General features: G+C 44.6%; 1 protein-coding gene across 1 annotated transcript in view; it reads left to right on the top strand.

Annotated features, from left to right (window-relative positions):
• GRIN2B (glutamate ionotropic receptor NMDA type subunit 2B) overlaps window positions 1-23,745 on the top strand; it is a 227,847-nt gene that overhangs the window by 58,630 nt on the left and 145,472 nt on the right. The window contains exon 2 of the mRNA XM_024193868.1: window positions 9,901-10,499. Within this exon, the coding sequence (XP_024049636.1) occupies window positions 9,901-10,499 (599 nt within the window). The remainder of the gene's footprint in view (window positions 1-9,900; window positions 10,500-23,745) is intronic.

The following is a 23,745-nucleotide window of genomic DNA, read 5'->3' as shown; positions in this document are numbered from 1 at the left end:
TAACATTGCAAATAGACTGTTGCACAAGGATTGTTGTATTGGAGGGGTGGAGGAAACACATAATAAAAGGACATGGTGATGGCACAACCATGGGAGTCAGTGCAATGTTTGCAGGAAGAAGGCAAGAGAGGAGCCATGCCCCGTGACAATGAGGTAGGATTCTGGACTGGTAGCATGATCTGGTGTGAACAGGATAGCTGACTAAATGGACCAGAGGTCTAATCCAGGTAGTCCCATATATATTTACACCTATAGCATAACAACCCTTGTGATTTGGTCCAAACTTTGTAGTATGGACTGTAGCCACTTCTGATGAATTATGGCTCTAGCTATGTATTCTATTGTTTTTCTGGTCTCCTTCTTCTGAAGCATCAGAGATGGCCACAGCTGGAAATGGGACACTGGATGGGGTAGGTCAATATCTCAGGTGGCACTGAGCATTCTGTCTCTCAGGTAGTTGGCTGGCTGGTTCTAACCGATTGCCATATGTTGGGTTGGGAAGGAATTTTTCCTCAAGTCAGATTGGCAGGAACCTTGGGGGCTTTTGCCTTCCTCTATGGTGTGTGGATGCAGTTCAGTTGCCAGGATCATCTGGGTATCTCTCACTTAATCATTTCCCTGCCATTGCCGGGGCCTTGGGCACTGGTGCACCTGTATCCCTCCTATTCTCTGCCTGTGGCACATCATATCATAGTCTCCTGCGGGCTGTAGTACTTTGGTCTAATTTCAATTGTTGGGTTCAGCATGTACATGCTAGGTAATGCTGGTGGCCTGTGATATACCAGAGGTCAGACTAGATGATCTGGTGGTCCCTTCTAGTCTTAAACTCTGTGACTAATCAAAGGATTATTCATTTCCCTAAGGTTTAATACTGTGTGTTCTATAGAGCAAGGCATACCTGGAGGGGAGGAAATATCATTATCCTACCCCACGACAGATATTGGGGATTATAGGGTGTTTTGTGTCTCCTCTGTTGCAGTATGTCTGGAGTGATTCCTTGCAAACCCCTTAAACCAGGAATTGAAAATTACTTACAATTTTCAGTCTCCTGCATTGGCTTTAATAGGAACCTGCTTTGGTCGAGCTCCAGAGGGACTCCTTGGCGCACAGGCCCTTATAGCGATCCCAATCGGCTGGGCAGTGGTTCATTTTTGGGGCCTTGCAGCAGGTCAGTTTCTGTTGTTGCAGAGAAATTGATGTCATGGAGTCAGGTCTGGTGTAATCTGTTTTATACCATTTGCGTATTCTAATCAACATGATGCATGTGAGTCCTATTGCTCTGAAACTGAGAGAGACTCAACTGTGCAGAGAGGCAACTCTGGTTCCCCAGCTCAGTCACTCTGAACAGCCAGTAGGTACAGCAGCCACCATTGCTGACTCTCCGTCCTCCCAATTGTCACAGACCTTCCCTTCCTGGATGTCCTATCACCTCCAGGGACCAGAAGAGCAACAGCAAAATTCATCACCCTGCCCTAGGCTGACGCGGTACTGCTCAATACATGACAATATACAGCCTATCAGAACCTCCTGATTACTGAGCATTCTGGACTCTAGCTTTCCTATGACAATAATAAGAACATTCAGCCACTCAGAACATCTCATTCACTGAAGAGTCCAAACCCTACAGTTTGAGGCTTTCTATTGGGAACTGTTCTGTCATCAAATGAGGTGGGAAGAAGTTGGAATCGCTGCTAACTAAGATCAATGGGGAAAAGTGTCATAAGGAAATGCCACAAGTCTAGGGATCCCAGCATTCCTTTGTGTGTGCCTGAAGAAGAGCTCTGTGTAAGCTCGAAAGCTTGTCTCTCTCACCAACAGAAGTTGGTCCAATAAAAGCTATTACCTCACCCACCTTTTCTCCTGTGTGTGTGTGTGTGTGTGTGTGAGAGAGAGAGAGAGACTGAGTAAGAAAGACTCTGTCCCACATCTTATTCTCTATAAGGAGTCACAATACTCTTGTCTGTCATACTACACTACTCTCCTTAGCAACCCAACAGGATGTCCCAAGTAGAGGGTTCACAATTCTGTGATACAGCATATTGTTCTATGTACAGGAATTATTGTATTTTTCAAAACTAAATATAATAATTAAATGCAGAGAGAAAAACAAGCGGAAGCCTTTGTCTCAAGGCTAGCCTGAGGCCATGGTGAGTTGCGGGTAGGGATAAGCAGGAGTAAATGAATACTTAAACAACAATGATCCTGTTTTGATTTCAGCTCTGCTATAACAAACAGGCCTGAGAAATATAGGAAAAATTAATTATAAGACTTTGAATTTCTATGACATTTTCCATCAGGAACAATGAACATCCCACCATGACTGTGATGAATAGGTGGGAACATGGTGGGGTCTCCTTTTTAAAGACAGAAAAGGCCTGGTGGCCTCTGTTTTGATGGTGCTCTTTTTGCACCCACAGCATCTGTGGTAACTTGGGCTGAGGCTTGCCTAAAAATATAGCCCTGAATGACTTGCTCCAGGTCACACAGGAGTTTTGTGGCGGTGCCAGATATAAAAGTAGCCTAGGCTCCTGACTCCCACTACTGTACTTAAACCACAATGCCTACTTTCTTCTCTAGGAGTCCTAGAATTTAAGGTTAGAATCTAATCTAATCTGACCTCCTATGTATTACAGGCCACCAACACCCTCAACACCCACACATTAAGCCCAACAACCGAGGTGAGGCAAATGGGTAGTACTGGAAATGGGAGAGACAAGATTGGGGGCCTGATTCATCATTGCCCTAGGGCTAGTCAGGCTGCTGCAAAGTGACTGTAGGGCAGATGTAAGCCTCTTCCTGAGGAAAGGGGCCTGTATGCTGTGCAAAGAGCCAACTCTGCATGGCCACTGTAGGAGCCCCTGGTGCAGGAGGAGGCATGGCTCGGGTGGGGCCATTGAAACAGGGCTGGGGGCTGCCCTAGCCAATGCAGAGAGTCAAACTGGCCCCCGGCAGTCCTAGAATAGGAGTGGCACAAGCCACCTTTCCACTCTCCTTGGGCTGGCACCTGCACCAGTGCAGGGATGATTCTGTCCCTAAGTGTCTTCCAAAAGTTTGACTAATGCCTCCCCGCCTGTAAAGTGAATACATGTAATCTACATGCTCCTTGTGTGAATTATATTAATGACACCCCCAGCCAGGATGCCTGCAACAGGGATTGACCATGGGAGCTAAAAGTATGGGCCTCTACTGCCTGAACAAAAAGTCCCAGCTCTTAGCTTGAAGCTAGTAGCAAAATCATAAACACCAGTGAATTCCCACCACTAGAGGGGGACAGGCAGTCACGCTGTGTAAGTGAGTGTTACATAAAGAAAACCCCCAAACAGAAATAAAACAGAATATTGATCTCCTCCCTTCACTAAGTCAGATGCTATATTGCTTAGTATGGGGCTCTGTAGGCCTGGAAGACAACTGATCTGCTGCAACGGCATTAATTCTTGGTTGATCCCAGTCTCCAGCACACCAAGAGCCTGAAATCGAAGCCGTGTCAATTCTAGGCTACAGCACTGAGTTGCTGTTGTCGGTGAGGGAGCGATCACTTCCACCTGCCTAGGGAATCCAGAGAAGCTGAGAGAAGTGAGCTTGTGAGAAATCCCCTCCCTTCCCCGGGGCTTCTCCTGCCATTTTTGAGGCAAATGGCTTGTTAAACTATAGTGATCAGCTCCAATTGATCCAGCCCCTGAGGCCTGAGCTGCTGGAGCACCTCTCCACGGAGAGAGAGACATGCTATGCTCCCAGGAGTAAGAGGAAAACTCCCAGCTTAACCTAATACAGTTTCTGCCTGGTTCTCCCCTGAGAGGGAAGGTGTTTGGGGGATCACAAAGGGGATAAGTGATGCTGCCTTTGAGGGAAATGGATACATGGTAACTTGCTTTGGATCTTGAGCCATCTCTGTATAATGCGCTCCCTCCACCGAGACACTTCAGACCTCCCCCAGCCCCAAAGCATGGCTCCCAAGGGAGTTAGGATGCAATTGGCTATTACCCCTGCCTGTGACATACACACTTGTGATACAACATCCCCATTTGAGAGGGGTTACGTTATGACACTACTGCTAGTTCCAGCAACAATGACTTCAGAGCAGATTTTCTGTGGGACGCCATCTGTCAGCTGGAGAGCATGCTGTGTCGACTCAGCCGCTCCACCCTCAGCTCAGCTGTACAAAACTGCAGATCCCTGACCCTGTAGAGCTACAATGGGGATTGTGCAATGGAGTCTCTGCTCTCCATGTTTGAGGGGATTTTGTGCCACGTTTTCTTTTCTTATACAGCACTTAGCAATGGGTAACATTTGGCCCACAGCTGGGAGCAACTGCAAGGACAGGCTTGAAGTCAGTGATTGCAATGATGACCTCTTCATCTATAACCAATCCCTTAATTAGCCCCCTGGTGCTAATACCAATGCTTGCTCTCTAGCTATATCTCTAGTCACTGGTGGCTCAAATTAAAAGTTTTAGGTGGGGCAGTGTAAGCCAAATACTGCTGGGAATCTTGGGGGCTGTGTTCCTCTGTGGAAACTTTTGAAGTCTAGATGGGAAAATGCATTATTCTTGGGCATGTTAGAAAGCAATGTGGCAATTTCAAGTTTGTATTGTTAATCTTTCTGAGCAGGGTGGTGTCCTAACAGCAGAACCACCGTTGTTTCTGTCACCTTGCCCGGACACTTACCTATAGTGGTGATAACTAGCTCCCTCCCTCGTCCGGAACCATAACCCTCTCACTTCTTTACAGTCTCCTCTCTCTCCCTGATCAACAGCTACATGTGGTCAGGAAAGGGGGAGAAGGAGAAAAATTGTGACACTTTGAAAATATTCCTTTTGTTTTTTGTCAGATACGTTTTCAGTGAAATTTTCCATCCACCTCTACCAGCAACTCAAGTCAGATTTATCGTAGGAGAAAATGTCCCTCTATATGTTATTGTCCTCTCCTTCCTCCACCATCCCCCCCCCTTCTCTGAGTGCTGAGCTGGCGAAGCACTCGAGCATTTGGCCAATTGAAATGCTGGGTTGATTAAGAACTAAGGAGCATTGTGCCAGGCAGAAAGCTGGACTGGCTTGAACAATCGTAGCCCTCTCGTTTTGAGGAGAGGTTGCCCCTCCTCCTGCTGCTGTTGTAATAAAAATGCATGAAATTGCTCAAGAGTAATTATTACCTGCACAGACAACTAGCCTCTGCTGTTTGATTTGAGGATGAGGGTGTGTGTGTACATGTGGGGGGAGGCACTGTTAATTGAGATTGAAACTGAGACTGAGACTTTTTAAAACCTATCTTATTCTATTCATATTTACACAATGCACTAATGCTTTGGTTGGTGTGGATTTCGTAGCTTCGCCCCAGTGGAAATGGAGATTTCCTATCTCAGACATTGGGGTAGAACAACCTGAGGGACGTTTGGCTGTACAGTCCTGTAGTTTGATGTCTGACCCACACCCTCTAATTGTAATATCTGAATATGTTTCAAATCATAAAGATTAGGATGGCAAGGACTTGTTCAGTTATGTCACTTCTCCCCCTCCCATGTGTCAGTACAATCCTAAACAAGTCCTTTTCCTCCTTGATCTATACACCCTTTAAATGCTAGCAGATTTATTATCTTCCATCTCTTAGGTGTCATTTAGCCAAGTGAGAAAATACTGAAAGAGCTAAAAAATGTATCAAGTGAGGGTCTGTGTACTCTATGGCTAGGGCCCTACCAAATTCACGGTCCATTTTGGTCAATTTCACAGTTTAAAAATCATAAAATTAATGGTTTCAGATATTTAAATCTGAAATTTCACAGTATTGTAGCTGTGGGGGTCCTGACCCAAAATGGGGCCATGGGGGGGGGGGTCATGGTATTGCCACCCATACTTCTGTGCTGCTGCCTTCTTTACAGGTTGGCAGCCAGAGCGCAGCTTCTGGCTGGGTGCCCAGCTCTGAAGGCAGCACCACTGCCAGCAGCAGCGCAAAAGTAAGGATGGCAATACCATACTATGCCACCCTCACTTCTGCGTTGCTGCGGGCAGCAACTCTGCCTTCAGAACTGGAGTCCCAGCCAGCAGCCATGGACTTCTTGAAGCTGGGAGAGATTCCTGGAGATGGATCTCTGACCTGACCTCAGGAGCAGCCCGTGCAGAGGAAGAAGTCGTCCTGTCCCACCCCAGCCCATCCGGGACTAGCAGCTGGAGCCCCACTCATAGTAGGAGCTCCTGGTTGGGGCGCCCTCAGCCCTGCCCCTCCCTGGCTCCAGACCCATTACTTGGGAGTTAAAGGGGTTTTGGGCTGGCTGTGTGGATGAGTGGGGGAGGTGACCAGGGGCCCTGGGTGGTCACCCACTCGCCTACCTGTAAGGCCAGCCTTGCCCCCTCAAATATTGATGACCCCCCCCATACCATGCCACCCTCACTTCTGTGCTGCAGCTAGTGGTGATGCTGCCTTCAGAATTGGGCTCCCAGCCAGCAGCCGCCACTCTCCAGCCACGTAACTCTGTGAAATCTGGTCTCCCTGACAATAGCCAGATTTCATGGGGGAGATCAGATTTCACGGTCCGTGACACGTTTTTCACGGCCGTGAATTTGGAAGGGCCCTATCTATGGCTAAGTCCCTCAGTTCTGTGAGTCTTTGGTAGAAATTATGGAAATTGTGTAGCAGCTTTAGATAAATTTATGAAAAGGAGGATTTTATTGAATTTAATATGAAGATGAATAATACGATCATATAGCTCCCTGTGTTGTTTTTATATTAAATTTATTTTAAGATTTCTCTCCAGTTTCAGTGTTCAGTATGCAATACATTGCCATCTTCAGGTTTCAGAGTTAACAGTCCATTACAATGAAATGTCTCAGAGCTATTTGTTCAGGCTGTCTTCAAACTCAGATGTCACTGCATTAGTTTACATTTGGGTCACATTTTCATGTTTTTTTTCCATAACCATCAAGGCTAGAAATATATCTTTTTAAAGAAATATGAGATTTTTGTGGCAAAGAGTGAATTCTATGACTAGTTCAACCACAGAATACATGGGACACAAATAAGGACTTTGGTTATTTTTGGTTGTTCTCTGACTTGCTTTCAAGTTGCTATTATTTTTCTGCTTTTTTGAGATGCTCAGAACTGTATGCAGTGTTCTAGGAGTGGTGTTAACACTACTTTTAAAAATGGAGAGAGAATTTGGTGGGATAACTGACCTCACTGTTGTTTAAATATCATAGCTCAATGGCTCTCAACTACTTTCCAGACTACTGTACCCCTTTCAGGAGTCTGATTTGTCTTGTGTACCCCCAAATTCCACCTCACTTAAAAACTACTTGCTTACAAGATCAGACATAAAAATACAAGTGTCACAGCCACACTAGTACTGAAAATTTGCTGACTTTCTCATTTTTATCATATAATTATAAACTAAATCAATTGGAATATAAATAGTGTATAGTTTGTAGAGGGGTATAAACAAGTCATTGTCTATATGAAATTTTAGGTTGTACTGACTTTGCTAGTGCTTTTTATGTAGCCTGTTGTAAAACTAGGCAAATATCTAGATGAGTTGATGTACCCCCTGGAAGACGTCTGCGTACCTCCAGGGGTACACATACCCCTGGTTGAGAACCACTGCCATAGCTTACAGAGGGTTAAGGGGCAACACAAGATCAGGTCTGGAAACTGAGCCAAGCAGGTTACGGCTGGGTACTGGGATAGGCTTTTCTTTCCAGAGTTGCTCAGCTATGGAATATTCTGCTAAAGGAGAGAGAGTGGAAGCAGATAATCAAAAACATTCTTAAGGAAAGAATGGATGGACGATTTAGCTGGGACCTTGGTTGAAAAGCAGCTTTGCCTGCCAGACAGTAGGAGGATGGTTTTGGTAGAGATCTGCTCTTCACTCTATTCTAAATTTATGTATGTTCTGAGGTAAAGTTTTAGGGCATTTATGGGCTTATTGTGTGCAATGGATTTCCTCTGACCTAAAACACCTGTTTATCTCCTTTATGACCTCTGTTCCAATTCTTCAGGCTTGCTGGGAAGAGGCAAGGCCAGTGCTTCATTCCTAAAACTGGCTGTGGATGGTCCACCTTATTGTCACATGAATCTCTGCTGAACTCCAACATTTAATTCTACCATTTTTTAGGGGCTCAATCGTATGCCATTGAAGACAATGGGAGTTTTATCTTGATTTTAAAGGGCATAAGATCAATCCATAAATGAAACTACTATGGAAATGCTTCCTTCATTCATTTACAACATGGATTGGGGAAAAGCAGGGATGTAAAATTACACTGGACCGTTGACAAATTGCAAGTCTGATGTATTGTGAACTACCAGTATGGGAAACACTTTCACTGTGCCACTGGCTAACTGGGATTTGTAGAAAAGCTCTTTCTAAAGATCACTTTTTGAGGTTTTAAAATTGATTCATTTTAATTTTTCTTTCATGCAAAGGCCTGAGCATGGTAAGAAAGGCAATCTAATACAGGTGGAGGGATAAGAAAAACACCACCAATAGAAATAGCATTTATTCTGTCCTTGTTACCTCATCTACCCTGAACCCATTCATCCCTCTCTTCCAGGATTACTTCTAATATTTCAGACCCCTAAGCAGCTTCAAATAGCCATAATCAAAAAGAAAACAAGAACAACCACCATAAAATATTTTCTTTCCCTCCCCCTTGGTATTTGCTCAGCTCTGATGTTAACAATAATAATCCTTGAATCTTGTTGTAACACAGAGGTTCTTTGGCAAAGGGTCCCCTGTTCTCAGAAAACATCTCTCACCCTGGACCTGACAAACTCACTACACCAAACACATATCTTACAGGATATTTGTCCATAACGAGTAACATGTACAGCATCTACAGAAAGCTCGTAACTTATTGAGATTCATAATCCTTGTGAGATGTATGTACAGGTAGTATTTAAGGAATAATTTATTTATATTGAAAGTATACTTTATGAAATCAGAGTAAAAATTAGTCACCAGGTGTAATGTGATGACCCATTCAAGCATGAGGGCATTACCCCTCCCTAGTCAGCTGGCAAGGTAATGCAAGGTACGATTGTATACCCTTGCAACATCCCAGAAATCATCAAAGACAATTCCAAATGACCAAAACCACTCAGAGGTGAAATGGAACATTATAGCAGGCAGGAGATTGCCCTGGCTATGATTAAAGACAAAAGATTGTTTCAGTATAACAGAGTGTAGGGAAATGCCCTCTGTATTCATTCACTGAGGAAACCCCTTAAGAAGCAGGGGGCTTTCATGAACATTTGGATTCTGGCTCTGCAACAGACTGAACTTTGTGGGGAAAGGTAACTATTGATAAATGTAGACCAGGATTCACATTTTTTGATTTGTTTGGCGTTGTAACCATTTGCTTCCATCACTTTCTCTCACTTCCAGTTATTTTATTTAAGAAAAAATAAATACTTTACTTTCATTTTGTGGTAAGCACTCACAAGTGTTGTGGGTTACAGGAGTGGTGGTTTAAGTTAAAACTGGTAAATTGGGGTACATGGGGTGCAGAGGACCTGAAATTTCTGCAGGCAGCCATTGTCAGGGACTGGATATCACAGGGGAATGATGTGTAAGGACTGGGGATTTGAGTGCATCTATTGTTACCCTGAAAGGCAAAGTTAGGGCTGACATAACCCAGAGGAAAGGATGCTTGGGTGGCTGAAAGGCAGGTGATGCCAGAGAGCTGACATCCAGCTTCCACAAGAAAGCCTCCCTCTTGCAGGAGGCAGGAGATAACAAGGTGGCTCACAGTCCTTGGTGTCCTGAGAACTGTCACACCTGCCCAAAACACAAAGAAAAGACGTATATAGCCTGTCTCCCCTCTTCCCCTACTCATTGGAGTTGGCCATGAACTTGTTTTTTTATTTTCTTTGACCCCCTTCTTGTTTTTTCTCTCTCTTTTTCATTCTGTTCTAGGATGAGTCATCCATGTTCTTCCAGTTTGGCCCATCAATAGAACAGCAAGCCTCCGTCATGCTGAACATCATGGAAGAATATGACTGGTACATCTTCTCCATTGTCACTACCTATTTCCCTGGCTACCAGGACTTCGTCAACAAGATCCGCAGCACCATTGAGAACAGCTTCGTGGGCTGGGAGCTGGAGGAGGTCCTCTTGCTGGACATGTCCCTGGATGATGGAGACTCAAAGATCCAGAACCAGCTCAAGAAGCTCCAGAGCCCTGTCATACTCCTCTACTGCACTAAGGAAGAGGCCACCTACATCTTTGAGGTGGCCAACTCTGTGGGGCTGACAGGCTATGCTTACACATGGATCGTGCCCAGCCTGGTGGCAGGGGATACAGACACAGTGCCATCTGAGTTCCCCACTGGCCTCATCTCTGTGTCGTACGATGAGTGGGACTATGGCCTTCCTGCCAGGGTGAGGGATGGGATAGCCATAATCACCACGGCTGCTTCTGACATGCTGTCTGAGCACAGCTTCATCCCTGAGCCCAAGAGCAGCTGTTACAACACCCAGGAGAAACGGATCTACCAGTCCAACATGCTGAACAGGTAAGGGGAATGGGTGGGAAGTGGCGGTCACAAGCAGGCATCTGAAAAACCCTTCTGAAGTTTGTGGCATTTAGGAGACCAGTAGGGAGAGCAGCCCAAGATTGTATTAATTGTAAGTTGAGCAAATGGAATGTTTTTAATGGTCTGGTCAGTTCTGAGGTGGTTCATGTCCTTTCATGCTGCTACTTCAACAGCTCTCGGTGGTGCTGGTATGAAAGTCAATACAGAACAGGAGCCAGAGCACCCAGGAGGTGGATGAACAGTGACTGCATAGTGCAAAAGTCTGTGTGCACATTTCCAAGGATGAAAGATTCCATGTGTGTGTGACAAGAATGGATCCTATGGTTCTTAACAGAGTGTCTTTGCATAAAAGAGTATATAACTCACACCCACTCAGGGTGCTGCTCTGTCCCCTTCTAATAATGGCTGGGGCACGCATAAAGGCTGATAAAACCTTGTCTAACAGTCTTGGGTCTTCTAGCCCAACCTCTGGAGGCTCATGTATTTAGACCCAGAAGGTCCTGGGTTTGACACCCCCCCCACTGCCAACAATGCACACAGTGGTCCGGGTAATGAGCAATATTTTTATTAGGTATTTATATGGCCCCCATTACTGTAGTTTTGGAGTGCCTCACAATCTTGAATGTATTCATCCTAACCATACCCCTGTGAGGTAGGGAAGTATTATCCCCATTTACAAATGGGAAGGGCACAGAGAGGGGCTATGTGACTTGCCCTAGGTCACTCAGGATGTCTGTGGTGGAGCAGGGAGTTGAATCTCAGTATCCTGAATCCCCAGGCTAGTACCCTAAGCACTGGATTTCCTTCCTCTTCCCATCTCTGCCCCCCAGAGCATCAGTATGTTATACCAATCCAGGGAAGGAAACCTGAATTGGGAAGTGATGCAAAATCCTCATCTGGCTTAATGGGTCCTGGGGGGGTTGGGTTGTCATGCTCTAGTGACCTGCTGCTCGGTCTGTGCATATAGACTTCCTTGGGTAGGTTGGTCCTATTACTGCTGGTGGACAAGGCTGGGGGGAATCCAGCTCACACTCTCCAAAAGGGGTCTCCACAAAGCGCATGCATTTTTGTCATTTGCCTTGATGTAAATATCACGGCACAGTGCAAATATGGTAGGTCAATCAAGTGTTGTCACTGGGTGGTCTGTATGCTCTGATTCATCAGGTACAATTTGTACCAGATGTCAAAGTCTGTCTAGAGCAGGTTTGTAGTATGTTTCTGGGACAATCAGGGCTTGATTTTTCAGAGGCGATGAACACTTACAGATCCCATTGACTTTAGCTATAGTGTGTGCTTCTGAAAAATATGGCCCTTAATGACTATGGCAGGTACTTCATTGTAATTGTTGATCAAATTGCATGCCACTTACCCAAAGCCTTTTGGTTGTGCCACAATTCCTAGTTCACACTGATAAAGAACCACTTACCCTTAAGCCCCTGCATTCGGATCATAATAGGATCAAATGCAAATAGGACAGGAGGCCCCTTGTTCATGTGTAAAGAGGAATGGAGGGTCTTCTCCAGGTAGTTCAGGTAGAAGGATAAGTAAGGATGTTTCCTTACTGGACAGTATCATTGAATCATAGAAAAAAATCAAGAGCGAAAAGATCTCCCTTCACATGCTGACCACCCCTGCAGCCATCCTCCGTGTCAACATAGGATTGTTTCCTTCACTGGTTTGCCCAGTGCAGTTTTCTATCCCAAGTAATGGGATCTTAAGGGAAAAGCCTTCTCTTTGTCCCTCTATTTTTTTAACTATTCTTCCATTTCCTAATTCCCCTTTGTCTGCACACTCCTTGACCATGCTGCCAGTTCACATTGTCTAGACTTCGTCTTCTTAATCTCTTCCAGTCTGGCTTCTGCCTGCTCTGCTCCCCTGAAAACTACCTTGACTATGGTCATTAGCAGCCTCCTCCCTAGCTCAGGCTTCCCTATTCTTCTGTATTTCTTCTCTATTCTTCTTCTGAGTGATGCAGTAGGGAAAGTTTTAAATCTAATGCATACAAAGTTACCAACCACAGCATTACGGTAAAGCTTCTTGGTCTACATTTTCAAGTGACTAGTGATTTTCGGTTCCCAACTGGATTCACCTTAAAGAGGCCTGATTTTCAGAAATTGCTGAGCCCCAGTCTTTGGAAAATCAATTATCTTTAATATGTATCAAGTTGGACACCCCAAAATGGTGGCAGCTAAAATCGCTAGTCACAGGTGAAAATGCAGACCTCTTCTTCTGGCCTTCAGTGCGACTAGTGACTTTAGCTGCCGCTGTTTTTGTCTAGTGTTCTCTTATAGCTGACGCATACTCTGCTAATCTTGATGTCCCATTCTTCCATTTCTCCCACAATCATCTCCAGACTCTGTTTTATGCTTCAATATTTTGGTGCCCTCTTTGAGACACTGTAAAAAGGCCTGATTTTCAGAGGGAGGGTGCAAGCTCAGCCTTTCCTTAAAATTGGGCCCCTTTATGGTGTCTTAAGTTAGGCACCCAGGACCTTGAAGTCACTTTTTAAAATCGTGGCCATAAATATCTGAAGGTACCATATGCCTTTGTTGCCTCAACTCAGAAGTTATGTGAATATGCGAAAAAAAAAGGAGGCGAGAGACCTTGTATACCCCCCAATTCTCACACACTTAGGGCCTGATCCAAAGTACACTGAAGTCAATGGAAGTCCTCCCATTACTTCAATGGGCTTTGGTTCAGGCCTTTAAGTTTCACTGCCTTCAATCCGACTTACCAGGCACTAAACTTTGAGCACATGCTTAATAGCTTTGTTTAACCGGGGCCCTAAAGTCTACCAACCTGTTCATTTTTCATGGGTACCAGATAGTAAATAAAAATGTATTTTTCTAGTTGCTTTCATCTCAAAGGATCCTATAGTAGTTATACACTATATACAATGCAATATGAGGGAGCAATATATGAATGGATTTAAAAGGTCAGAAATGCTTGGGATTGGACTGCAGTTTCCAGAACACTAACTGCAGGGTGTCAATGGAGCCATCTACAGCTTGCAGTTACCCCCAATATGCCTAGGCAGAGTGGAGAAATATATATACATGAGCATGATGGGTGGGGGTTATCTACAAACTGTGCATGATCTGCTAATACACCAGGGATCAACTGATAGCCATGTAGTTAGTATTTCAGAAACTGCTGTCTAATCCAAAGTAGGTCCCAACTGCTTCACATCTATAGCTGGGAGGTAACATGATGAAGGAATTTTCCCATTCTATCCTAGAAAGAATGACGCATTAAGCTAAAGAAAAGTTTAATTTAGTTCATCTTAAGCACATTATGAATTAAGGCTGTGAATTAGTCATTTCCCAGGGTCTGTGCTTGAATCCTGACCACTGCTAGCCAATCTATTTTTGGGAAGTACATGTAGTTCAGGATGCAGCCAAAATCAAATAATCTCTGTTTCTGTTGGCTCCATTAGTAGTCAATAGAATGGGGCAAATAACGGGGAAAAGGTATCTGAACAGTTTAGAGAATTAGAAACAGTATTTTGATTCATCACGTTCTCTCACCCCCTTTAAGTTCACTGTTGCAAACATTTGTGCCAGCAAAATTTTGTGTGAATGAATGTCCATATGCAGAGTGCATCAGAAAAAGGATGGGCTCTCATCTGGACTCTTTCTTTCACCTTGTATGGTGCTAATATTAGTAGTAGTCTCATGTAGAAACTGTAGTTTCCTGTCTACCTTGAAACTGATGCTTCTTTGAGGTAGGTTAGGGATGTGGGTCTTTGATCCTGATTAGTAGATCTTGCAGATTTCTTCCTAAAAATAACTACTGGTGAAATAGCTCTACTAGTTAAACAGGGAAATGGCACTCTGAGAAATACTTGTCCCACATATTATAGTGGTCATTTTCTACATGTGGGGAGATTTTTTTCCTGTGGATCTTTTTGTTCCTCTCTGAGAGGTTACTCTGGAGATAGCATCATGTGCTTAGCTTCTTGATGGAGTGTTTGAATGCCACACTAGTGAAATGAGCTCTTCTATCAGCAAATGAGTGTAGTACACCCAAATGCATAAACATGTCTTGTATGGGTGGTGCAAGTGAATTATGTAGTGGGAACATCAGTCCACCTGGTGAAGTAGCCAACTGTACCACCAACATGTACACATTCTAGGTTTTGCTTGAAGGGACTGGGCCCAATGAATTGGTTGATATTTGGATTATGTGATATTTAGATTCAGGGTCCAAATATAAACTGAAAATCCAAATGTCAACCTTTTCCCCCATTCATTCCTATTAGTGCCAAGGGTTCAGTTTCTCTCTTAGCATCATGGAGAGGGTATCTGGGCACGGGTCTGGAAATCCAGAGTTGCCAGTCTAGCAAGGTTACATCTGATGATATAAAGCCCTAAATGGGATGGGATCAAGTTATCTGAGAGATCTCCTCTATCCCTATGCCATAGTACACCAGCTGAGATCACCAGACGTGAGGAGAGGGAGCTTCCTGAAGGGCATGTTCCGTGAAAGGCCCTCAGTTTTTGAACTCGCTTAGGGTGACCAGATGTCCTGATTTTATAGGGACAGTCCTGATTTTGGGGCTTTTTTTTAATATGGGCTCCTATTACCCACCAACCCCCTGTCCCAATTTTTCACATTTGCTATCTGTTCACCCTAAACTCGCTCCCCATTTTGTCTGCCAGAGCCAGATTTGTTAACCTTCCAGGTATGCTGCAAAGCCTATCTATTCTCTCCTTTCTCTAAGGCTGCCGGGGAGGAAGTGGACTAGGGTGGATATATTTATGGGAGTCCTTTGTTTCTTGTGGCTTTAATTTATGAGATAGTTGCCCAGGATGGACGCCTATAGTTAGATTTTGGAAATGTGAATAAATAAATAAATAAATAACACAGGCATTCTTGAGACTGGAGCTTGGGGATGAGTCATGGGAAAGAAATATTATTTCTGGGACACATGGTTTCACAAGCAGAAGCCTGTTCTTTTTGTGTGGTTGCTCATGATCACTGGGCAGTATACACTGTATTCTTATTATAGAGACTTCCATGCGATCTGGGCTGTTTCTACTGACTGGTTGCTGTCAAGACTGCTTGTGAATGCTGGTCCATTACTACTAGTTTGTTGTTGTAGGGCTACTAATGAGTTCTAGACTGATTGGCTTTAATAGTCTCTCATTTAGCACCAGTCTGCACACATCACTTTTCATTTTAATAAAGAGAGTACTGAAGCATTTGCTTTGGAATGAAACCCAAACATGGGATTACACTGACTGTGCAAAGAGATATAACAAAAAGAGGGAAAAGGCAGATTCAAATTCCCACCCTTTAAAAACAGCTGGCAAACTGGACTGGTGTGTGGGGGTGTACCTTTGATACCTCTACTCTGTGGGTGACATTAACTCTCGTCTCTGGAACCTCCTAGGCCAAGTAGTTCAGAAATGTATTGGGAACAGTAAACAGTTTGGAAATTCTGGCTGAAACAACTTGAACAGAACTCAATTCTTGCGGAGTCATATTTCCCTATTGGCACTTAGGAACAGGTTGGGGATGGTTGGTTGGATGCAGATCTTAGGAATCAGTGATCAGAGGGAGTACTTGAAATAAGCATGCATTCATGTATTTCTTCACTGGATGAGAATATAGACAGTTGGGATCCAGATGTCTCTCCCTTAGGGTATAATAGACTTAGTGACCTGTGTCCTTTGGGATCTTGTTTCAACCCTGTTGGCTGGAAGCAGAGAACTGGCTGTAACCTTCCTGGACCAGCCAGTTTGATTCAGCACCCCGGAGAACTCTTGTGGTAGCAGGATTTATGGCAGATGCCCTGAATTGACTGGAATTCGTTCTCATTGCTAGAGACTGCATTGTGGCTAAGTGTAGGCAGGAGAGTAACAGTTGGATGTTTCTTGAGGGTACTGACAGTGCTCAAAATGTGTGTGTGTGTGTGTGGGGGGGGTGGTGGTTAGAAAGGGATCAGAGACTTTTTCACAATAAATAAAAATAAAATAAAACTCTAGTGTGTCACTGAGAGGAGCACTTCAGCACTGCCTTTAAAGCTGCTGCTCCCAGATTATGATAGACCCACTGGTTCCTGACATGTATATCATGCCACTTGTGGTGAAATGGAGGGCATCACATTCATGCCATTTCTTCCCTTAGACTTTCATGGCTAAAAACACTGAGCCAAATTAATCTTTGGTGGAAATTCATGGAAGTCAGTTGATTTACACTAGGGATGAATTTGGTCCATTCATTCTCAAATGGTCAGAGGGATACCCATGGCTAGGAGAGACACTCATTTAGTCAGTTCTTACTGGAGGCTTCACTTTTCTTTTTAACCCAGTCCTGGGTACACCAAATGATATCTGCCCCCTTCCCCACGCCGATTGTGGTGTTTTCCTATACACATCACCATGTTGGCTCTACTCAGGGCTTCTCTTATATAGCCCCTATGGTGCTCTCCTATGTAACTATACATGCTGGATTGCCAGCCCTGGGGGGACTAGGGTCCCTATGTATGTAACATACACACCCTGGCATGGTGCTCTCCTTTTTAGCCTGCCCTCCAATCCCTACCCCCTGACACAGAGCTCTCCTGCATCCCTCCTCTTACCCCATCCTCCCAAAATTAGAACAGATACTCTGTGCCAGATTCAACCCAGGAACAATCGCTTCCTTTAACTGTAATGGGAGTCATGCCAGCTTGTCCCAGGGCTCAATTTGGCCCTATGTGTTTCAGGAGTTCAGAGCAGGGGTCTGGGGTGGAGGCTGGAGGAGGAGTTGAGATGAAGAGGAAGTTTCTGGGACTTTTTGTTTTGTAGGGCTAGATTGCGAATCCCTTGTTCACAAATGTGCATGCTTAGTCACACAAACAGTCCCATTGAAGTCAGTGGGGCTACGCACGTGAATAACTGTTCACTAATGGCATGGAGGGTTACACAGTCTAGTCCTTAGAGAGCAGTACTGCTCACCGTGGGGGAGAGGGTGACTGAGGATGGGCCAGATGGAGGCACTGAGCTTCGGACTCCATCCTTAGCTGCTGGAATGGAGGAGGCACTTGGGGATATGATGTTTAAATCAGAGGCAAAGGGAGATTTTTGGGGAAAGGGAGGGTGCTGGAGCATGATTATCACTTGACCTTTTAGAGCCTCTGAGCCGGGGTCTTGTTAGCAATTCATTATGTTCCTAGCAGTTGGCAAGTCCGGCTGCCCTGAGGCTGGCACCAGATTCCTGTGCCATGCTGTCTGGTTGCACGTGGAGTGATTGCTGCTGACAGATTAGAGATCCCTGCTGTTGAAATCTGTTCACTCCTGTCCTGTTTCCAGCAGCAGCCGCAGCAGCCGGCTGGGGGCTGCCCAGTGCCTTCCATGTCACTCATGGGCTCTCTCCCTTTCTTTGTCATTGTCTCCCCCGTCCTCTCTTGCTCACACTCTCTTTCTGTCTCTGTAGAGCCTTGGGAAATGGTTTGCTTCCTTCCTTTCGATTTTATTTTCCCTGTCCATAACTGTACGGGTTTTCTTTGCCCCTACCTTGTTTGTTTATTTCTCAGAGGGAGTTCACTTCTGGTCAAAGGTGCTGGATTAGCAGCCATGGGGCCTAACATCCCTTTTTTATGCACAGAGCAAGTGCAGCATGGGAGAAAATCATTCCAACGGCTGGTCAGAGTGGAGTCGGCTTCTACAGCCCTCTGTCCCATCACCAAGGCGTATCCTTCCTGCCCCCTCTCAGGCCTTACATTTGGATGGTTGCTAGGTTACGTTTTCAGGCTTTGGAGGATGCTGAAGAATGCTCTATAATGGTACCAAACACACATGCAAAGCCACAGTATCCCATCCCTCTCCTAACAAAGCCACCACTGGCCTGACTTAAAAACATCACTGCAGAATGATCTGCCACAAGCTACTCTCCTCCCTGTCTCCTTTTATGCTGTCTAGGGGAGCCATGTGAAGTTTTTACATTAAAGTGTGTTAGGGCAGCCCTGGGGGCTGAAGCCCTCTATTTGCTCTCAGGAAGTGTACAACCTGGGCAGCAGCAGTACAAGCTTTCTGCCCATCTACCGCTTTTAGCAATGTGCCTTAACTCTGCACTGGAGGGGTTATTGCTGGGGGAGAGAGAAGGACTTCAGTGTGTCTGTACCGTTCAGTTCTTGGTCTTTCTGCTAACACTGCTTGAAAGAGAAGAAAATACTATCAATTGTGATATTGGGGGTTGTGCTGTGGATATCTCTCCATTCGGAACCAGACTGAGACCCACTCAAGTCACTTCCCATAAACCACCCAGGAGGGAATGAATTTTGGTCTCTACCAACAGTAGCCAGATTGGTAAAATTTCCATTTCTCATTTCCAGCCCCCTGAGCCATCCAGTGCTCCAGAACCAAGTCCTTTTAGTGCTAATACCCTGGAACTTAATTTGCTGCTGGTAATATGCGTTTTATACGTGAGTTCCAGTTCTTTTTTCTTGCAACGTGAAGTCAACCTAAGCCTTTCCTCCAAAGTGTCCAGGGAGAAATTGCAGGGAGCAGAAGACACAAACAAGGAACAGAGGTATCCTCAGTGATCACAGGCAAAATGCCTTTGGAATCCAGTGAGTGTTAAAGCGCTGTATGGACTGTGATGACAAGCAGGGCCGGCTCCAGCATTTCTGCTGCCCCAAGCAAAAAAAAAAAAAAGCCGCGATCGGCGGCGGCAGTTCAGCGGCAGGTCCTTCGCTCCTAGAGGGAGTGAGGGACCTGCCACCCCCGAATTGCCGCAGGTGCCGCCCCTCTCCCTTGGCCGCCTCAAGCACCTGCTTGTTAAGCTGGTGCCTGAAGCCGGCCCTGATGACAAGTCAGTGCTTGGAGATAGCAAAACATTGGAGGTAAGGTGGGGAACACCTCCTTTCCTTCAGTTGAGTGACTGCCTGCTTATTATCTTACCATATCTGGGCTCTATGCATCAGGTACCTACAAATAAATGATTAGCTATTTACAGACTCATAATTAGATTCATTAAAGAACATATGCACTTTCTGGTTTTTTAAATTGAAATATTTTTTCCCCTAGACTTAATGTTCTTACTATCTTTCAAGTTTTAAAAATAGGTACTGCTGGGTTGCCATGGCTCCCTGTGCAACTCTGAAGCAGCTTTCCCTTCCCTTTGATGCAATTTCACTTCAAAATGTGGTTTGACAAGACACCAGCTCAGTGCGTCCCCTAGTGGTTCAGTCCTGCGGGGAGGCCCTAATAATATTCATGATCATTAAAAGATCCTGTGGCACTTCTTGCAAAGAGTTGAGGTGTTAACCCTGAAGTGTCCTGGGCAAATTTTCATGTGATTAATGACATTGTGCCATCCTAAATTCCCCCCTGCAGTTTCAGTTGGGATACATCATTCTTTTCCAATTCCTATCCTACACGGTTGTGTAATGTTGCTGTGCCCTGTTAAACAGCTGGCACATTCCTCTTCAGAGGCAGCTGCAATTCAGTGGGATATGAGTGTGTGAACTGATTCCTGCTTTATGGCCCCAGTTCAGCAAAGCACTTATGCACATGCTTAAAATTAAGCATGCACTTAAGATCTTTGCTGAATCAAGGCTTATAGCAACAACGTGTAGAAGCTGCAGATAACCTTCTGAAGGCCGTTCCCTCCCAAATCCCTGCTTTATGGATTGGTTTGAACCAAAACCCGGGATCCAAACATCCCCAAACTTTGGAAGTATGTAGCTTATGGACCAAGATCCAAATGTAATGGCTGAATTTTCTCTCTCTAATGGGCTGAACTGAACTCTGGATTTAAACACCCCCTCAACTTTGGGAAATTTCACAGTCCAGAGTCTGTAGTTCACATCCATCTCTACTGGCCTATTTTCAAGCAGCTCGAGCTTTCTCAATACATTTTGTTTCAGGCTGCAACTTCTCATGTACTTTCTCAGCCCAAAGGGGAATGTTTTGGAAAATCTGAGCAAAAAACAGTTCTCCAATTTTGAGTTATGAGAGTGTGAAATAAATGCATTTGTTCTGCTTTCAAATAATTATTCAGCATAAATAACTCAAAAATGGCTTCCCTTTCAAACTTCAACCTTAGTGTGTATGTAATGCTCAAACTAAGGTTGGAAAAAATTGATTTGGGAAATAGTTATTACCATTTGAAGACAATGTACCTTGCCTTACCATAGGTTTTTTAAATTTTGCACTATACATGCATTGTGTGGTATATTTTAAAAAACATTTGCTTGAACAATGCTATTGAATTCTGATATTATTTGTTATCTGAAATGTGGATAAAATTGTAAAATAAAAATCAGCATTAACAGAGCTCCATTTAATTATTTAGTCCACCATCCTCTCATCTATCGTGTAATATCTATTTTGATTTAAATAATAAAACGGTGCCTAGACAAGGCTGCAGGTGCCCTAACACGTAATTAATATTAAAACGTAACCCCAGCAGCATTAAGGAATCATTCAGGCAGAACTCTTCCTGCCAACCATCTACAAAAAAGCTCCTTTCTACTCCTATTAAGACATTCCTTAGCATGTTGTATCACATTTAAAAGGCCCCCGCACCTGTCTCGGTCAATTGAGCAAAGATCACAAGGTGAGGGAAGCTCATCTCTGCAGGAATATGCTATGGAAAATGTTTGAAAGGCAAAGTTTGTAAATTACAGTTGGCATTTCTGAGCCTCTGGAAGGTGGCTGCCAAGTTGAAGAGGTTCATAATTGACGAGATAGGCGGTCTGGGTGAAGACTGGAAACCATTGCCAGACTGTAACGCAACTTCCTATCTGCATTAATTGCGGGTTAGCAATTATTAAAAACAGATGAATGCTGAATGTTTTAATGTATTCATTTTAATATAAAATGTTACAGTTTTCTGTATGGTTTCTAAAGCTGTATTAAAATGAGATGGAAACAAGTTTCTAGTGTTGGACCCATGGTATTGCTAAAGTCATAAATGAAAGATGGCTGCCTCTAGCAGGAGTGTCAGTGCCTTACGTTTATTTGTGATAGACGATAGTATTTTATTTTTACATCTTTTATCTTTAATTCCAAAGAACTTTACAAACTACAAAGAGATGACTTAATTTATCATTGAAATCCAGCCATCGTTGGGGTGAAATATTGCAGCTGTTTAACATACACCAAAGGAAGCAAAGACAAATACCACATGCCATAGAAAGTTCAGAGAGAATTTAGATTGGCAGAGTGTAATTGCCAGAGGTGGTCTTTGGCCAGGGCATCAGGGATCTTTAATGACCACAAGAGATTAGTGGCAGGAAATTATGACACTCATACTTCTGGTATGACTGTACACAGCAGACCACAAGCAGTTCTAGAAATGGTCTCAGAGAGGAGCTGGTATCGTTTCCTAAGTACTGTGAAGTGAGGTACAGGAAATGAGCTGATTCTACTACCGGTAGTAGCTGACTTTTGATGAAGGAGGCACAGGGGTGGAATCACCGTGGCATATCACAGTAGCACCTGCAAGAGGAAATGTATAGGAAGCGTGGTTGTTCTGCAGCTGGGGAAAAAGCAGCTGATCCACGAAGAGAGAGAGAGAGAACTGCAATGGAACAGTACAGGTCTGTCAGTGGATATGGCCACAGATAACTGCAGCCACATGAGTAGCAGGGGAAGGGTTTATTTCCAGGCAACAAAATTCATGACACTTGTGCAACATCTATCCTATGACAGGATAAAGGTCAAAAAAGGGACATGTTTTTCACAGAATTTTTGCTAAAAATGATCCCCTTTTCCATCTTTTTTTGGACCAGTTCTACCTGTACCCCCCAAATACTATGGATGTGTGTGTGTCAGGGATACACATGCAGTCACCAAACACTGTCCACTCACCTCCAAGAAATGCCATATGCGAAGGTAACGTCATGTAAGAACCATGAGACAAACATGCACCGGAGGCACGTATAACCACAAGAAATGCCCTCCAGGTGATTTGCATGGATAACCGCTGTGCCCTGATGCATCCAATAGGAGAGACAGGGAATGGGGAGAGCTCAAGCAAACACATGGTGGTGAGTCACGAAGTTGCTGGTTAGGCCAGGAATAAAGATGCTCACCAGCAATACAGCTGTTCTGGGGGACCACAGAGCCACCGCGGTGGAAGGTATAGATGCCAAGGAGATCACAGCCAAAGGTGTTTTTGCATAGATCAAAACGCCTAGAAGCTGCTCTGCATTGTGCACTGCTCGAACCTTTGCCAGATGTGCGCTGTTGAGGGAGCATATGGCATTACGGTTTCCCCCTGACCGTTCCCTCTTTGCCTGAGACCGTTTCCCCTGTATTCACCGAGTTCTGTGGACATGCAACTCCATCCTGTTTCCATTGAGTTAAAGAAAGCACAGTAGTGCCAGGCTTTTTGTGCTCTTTACATCACCCTACTCAATTTATCTCATCCCTTCCCTTACATGTGGTGTAATGGATGGGATTATTTTGGGCCTGTATTTGCAGATATATATCAGGGTGTAATTCTTGCTGTGAGGGGGCTTCTTGCCTTTTGGACATGCAAGTTTATTGGACTGAGTGAATGAGTGTAATATAGACAGAACAGAGTTGAATGTTACCTGATGCTTTAAAAAGATGTTAAAGAGTTACAAGAAATGCTACTTTTTTAATTGGTTAGGGAGAAATGTTTACTTACAGATTTATATTTATTTCTGTAAGTGATTTTTCACTGAAAGCTCGAGTTTGAATTGGTTAAGGAGTGAGCTTAGTAAGGCTGTGGAATTGATTAGGGAAAGTTTATGTTAATGCCATGAAATTGATTAACAAGAAGTTTTGGCAGAGCTAGATAACTGACTGAGGAGAGGGTGCAGCGCTGGCAGTGCCATATTTGTGTTGTCACCAATGGGTGGCACTGGAGGTGCCGTGTAACTCATTAAGGAGTGTGTTTAGTAATAAAAATAATGCTGTGAAGGCTGGTTTTTTTAAGAAGGGGTTTTAGAGCGAGGGCCGGTGCTACCATTAAGGCAAACTAGGCGGTTGCCTAGGGCGCCAAGATTTGGGGGCGCGAAAAAGCGGTGCCCCCAATTTTTTTTATAGCGTTCCTGGGCTGGGCTGCTGCGCAGTCGCCGCTCCACTTCTCCCACCTCCCAGGCTTGCAGCGCCAATCAGCTGTTTGGCGCCGGAAGCCTGGGAGGGGAGGAGAATTAGAGCGGGGGCGGCGTGCTCGGGGAGGAGGCAGAGCAGAGGTGAGCTGGGGTGGGGAGCTGCCGCACGGCTCCCGGAGAGGGGGAGATGCCGCGGGGGGGGGGGGG

The sequence above is a fragment of the Terrapene carolina genome, unplaced genomic scaffold (genome assembly GCF_002925995.2).
Source record: "Terrapene carolina triunguis isolate 2854851 unplaced genomic scaffold, T_m_triunguis-2.0 Scaffold68, whole genome shotgun sequence".
Classification (NCBI taxonomy): Eukaryota; Metazoa; Chordata; order Testudines; family Emydidae; genus Terrapene; species Terrapene triunguis.
Note: the sequence above shows the minus strand (reverse complement) of the source record. Positions and strands in the feature narration are given on the sequence as shown.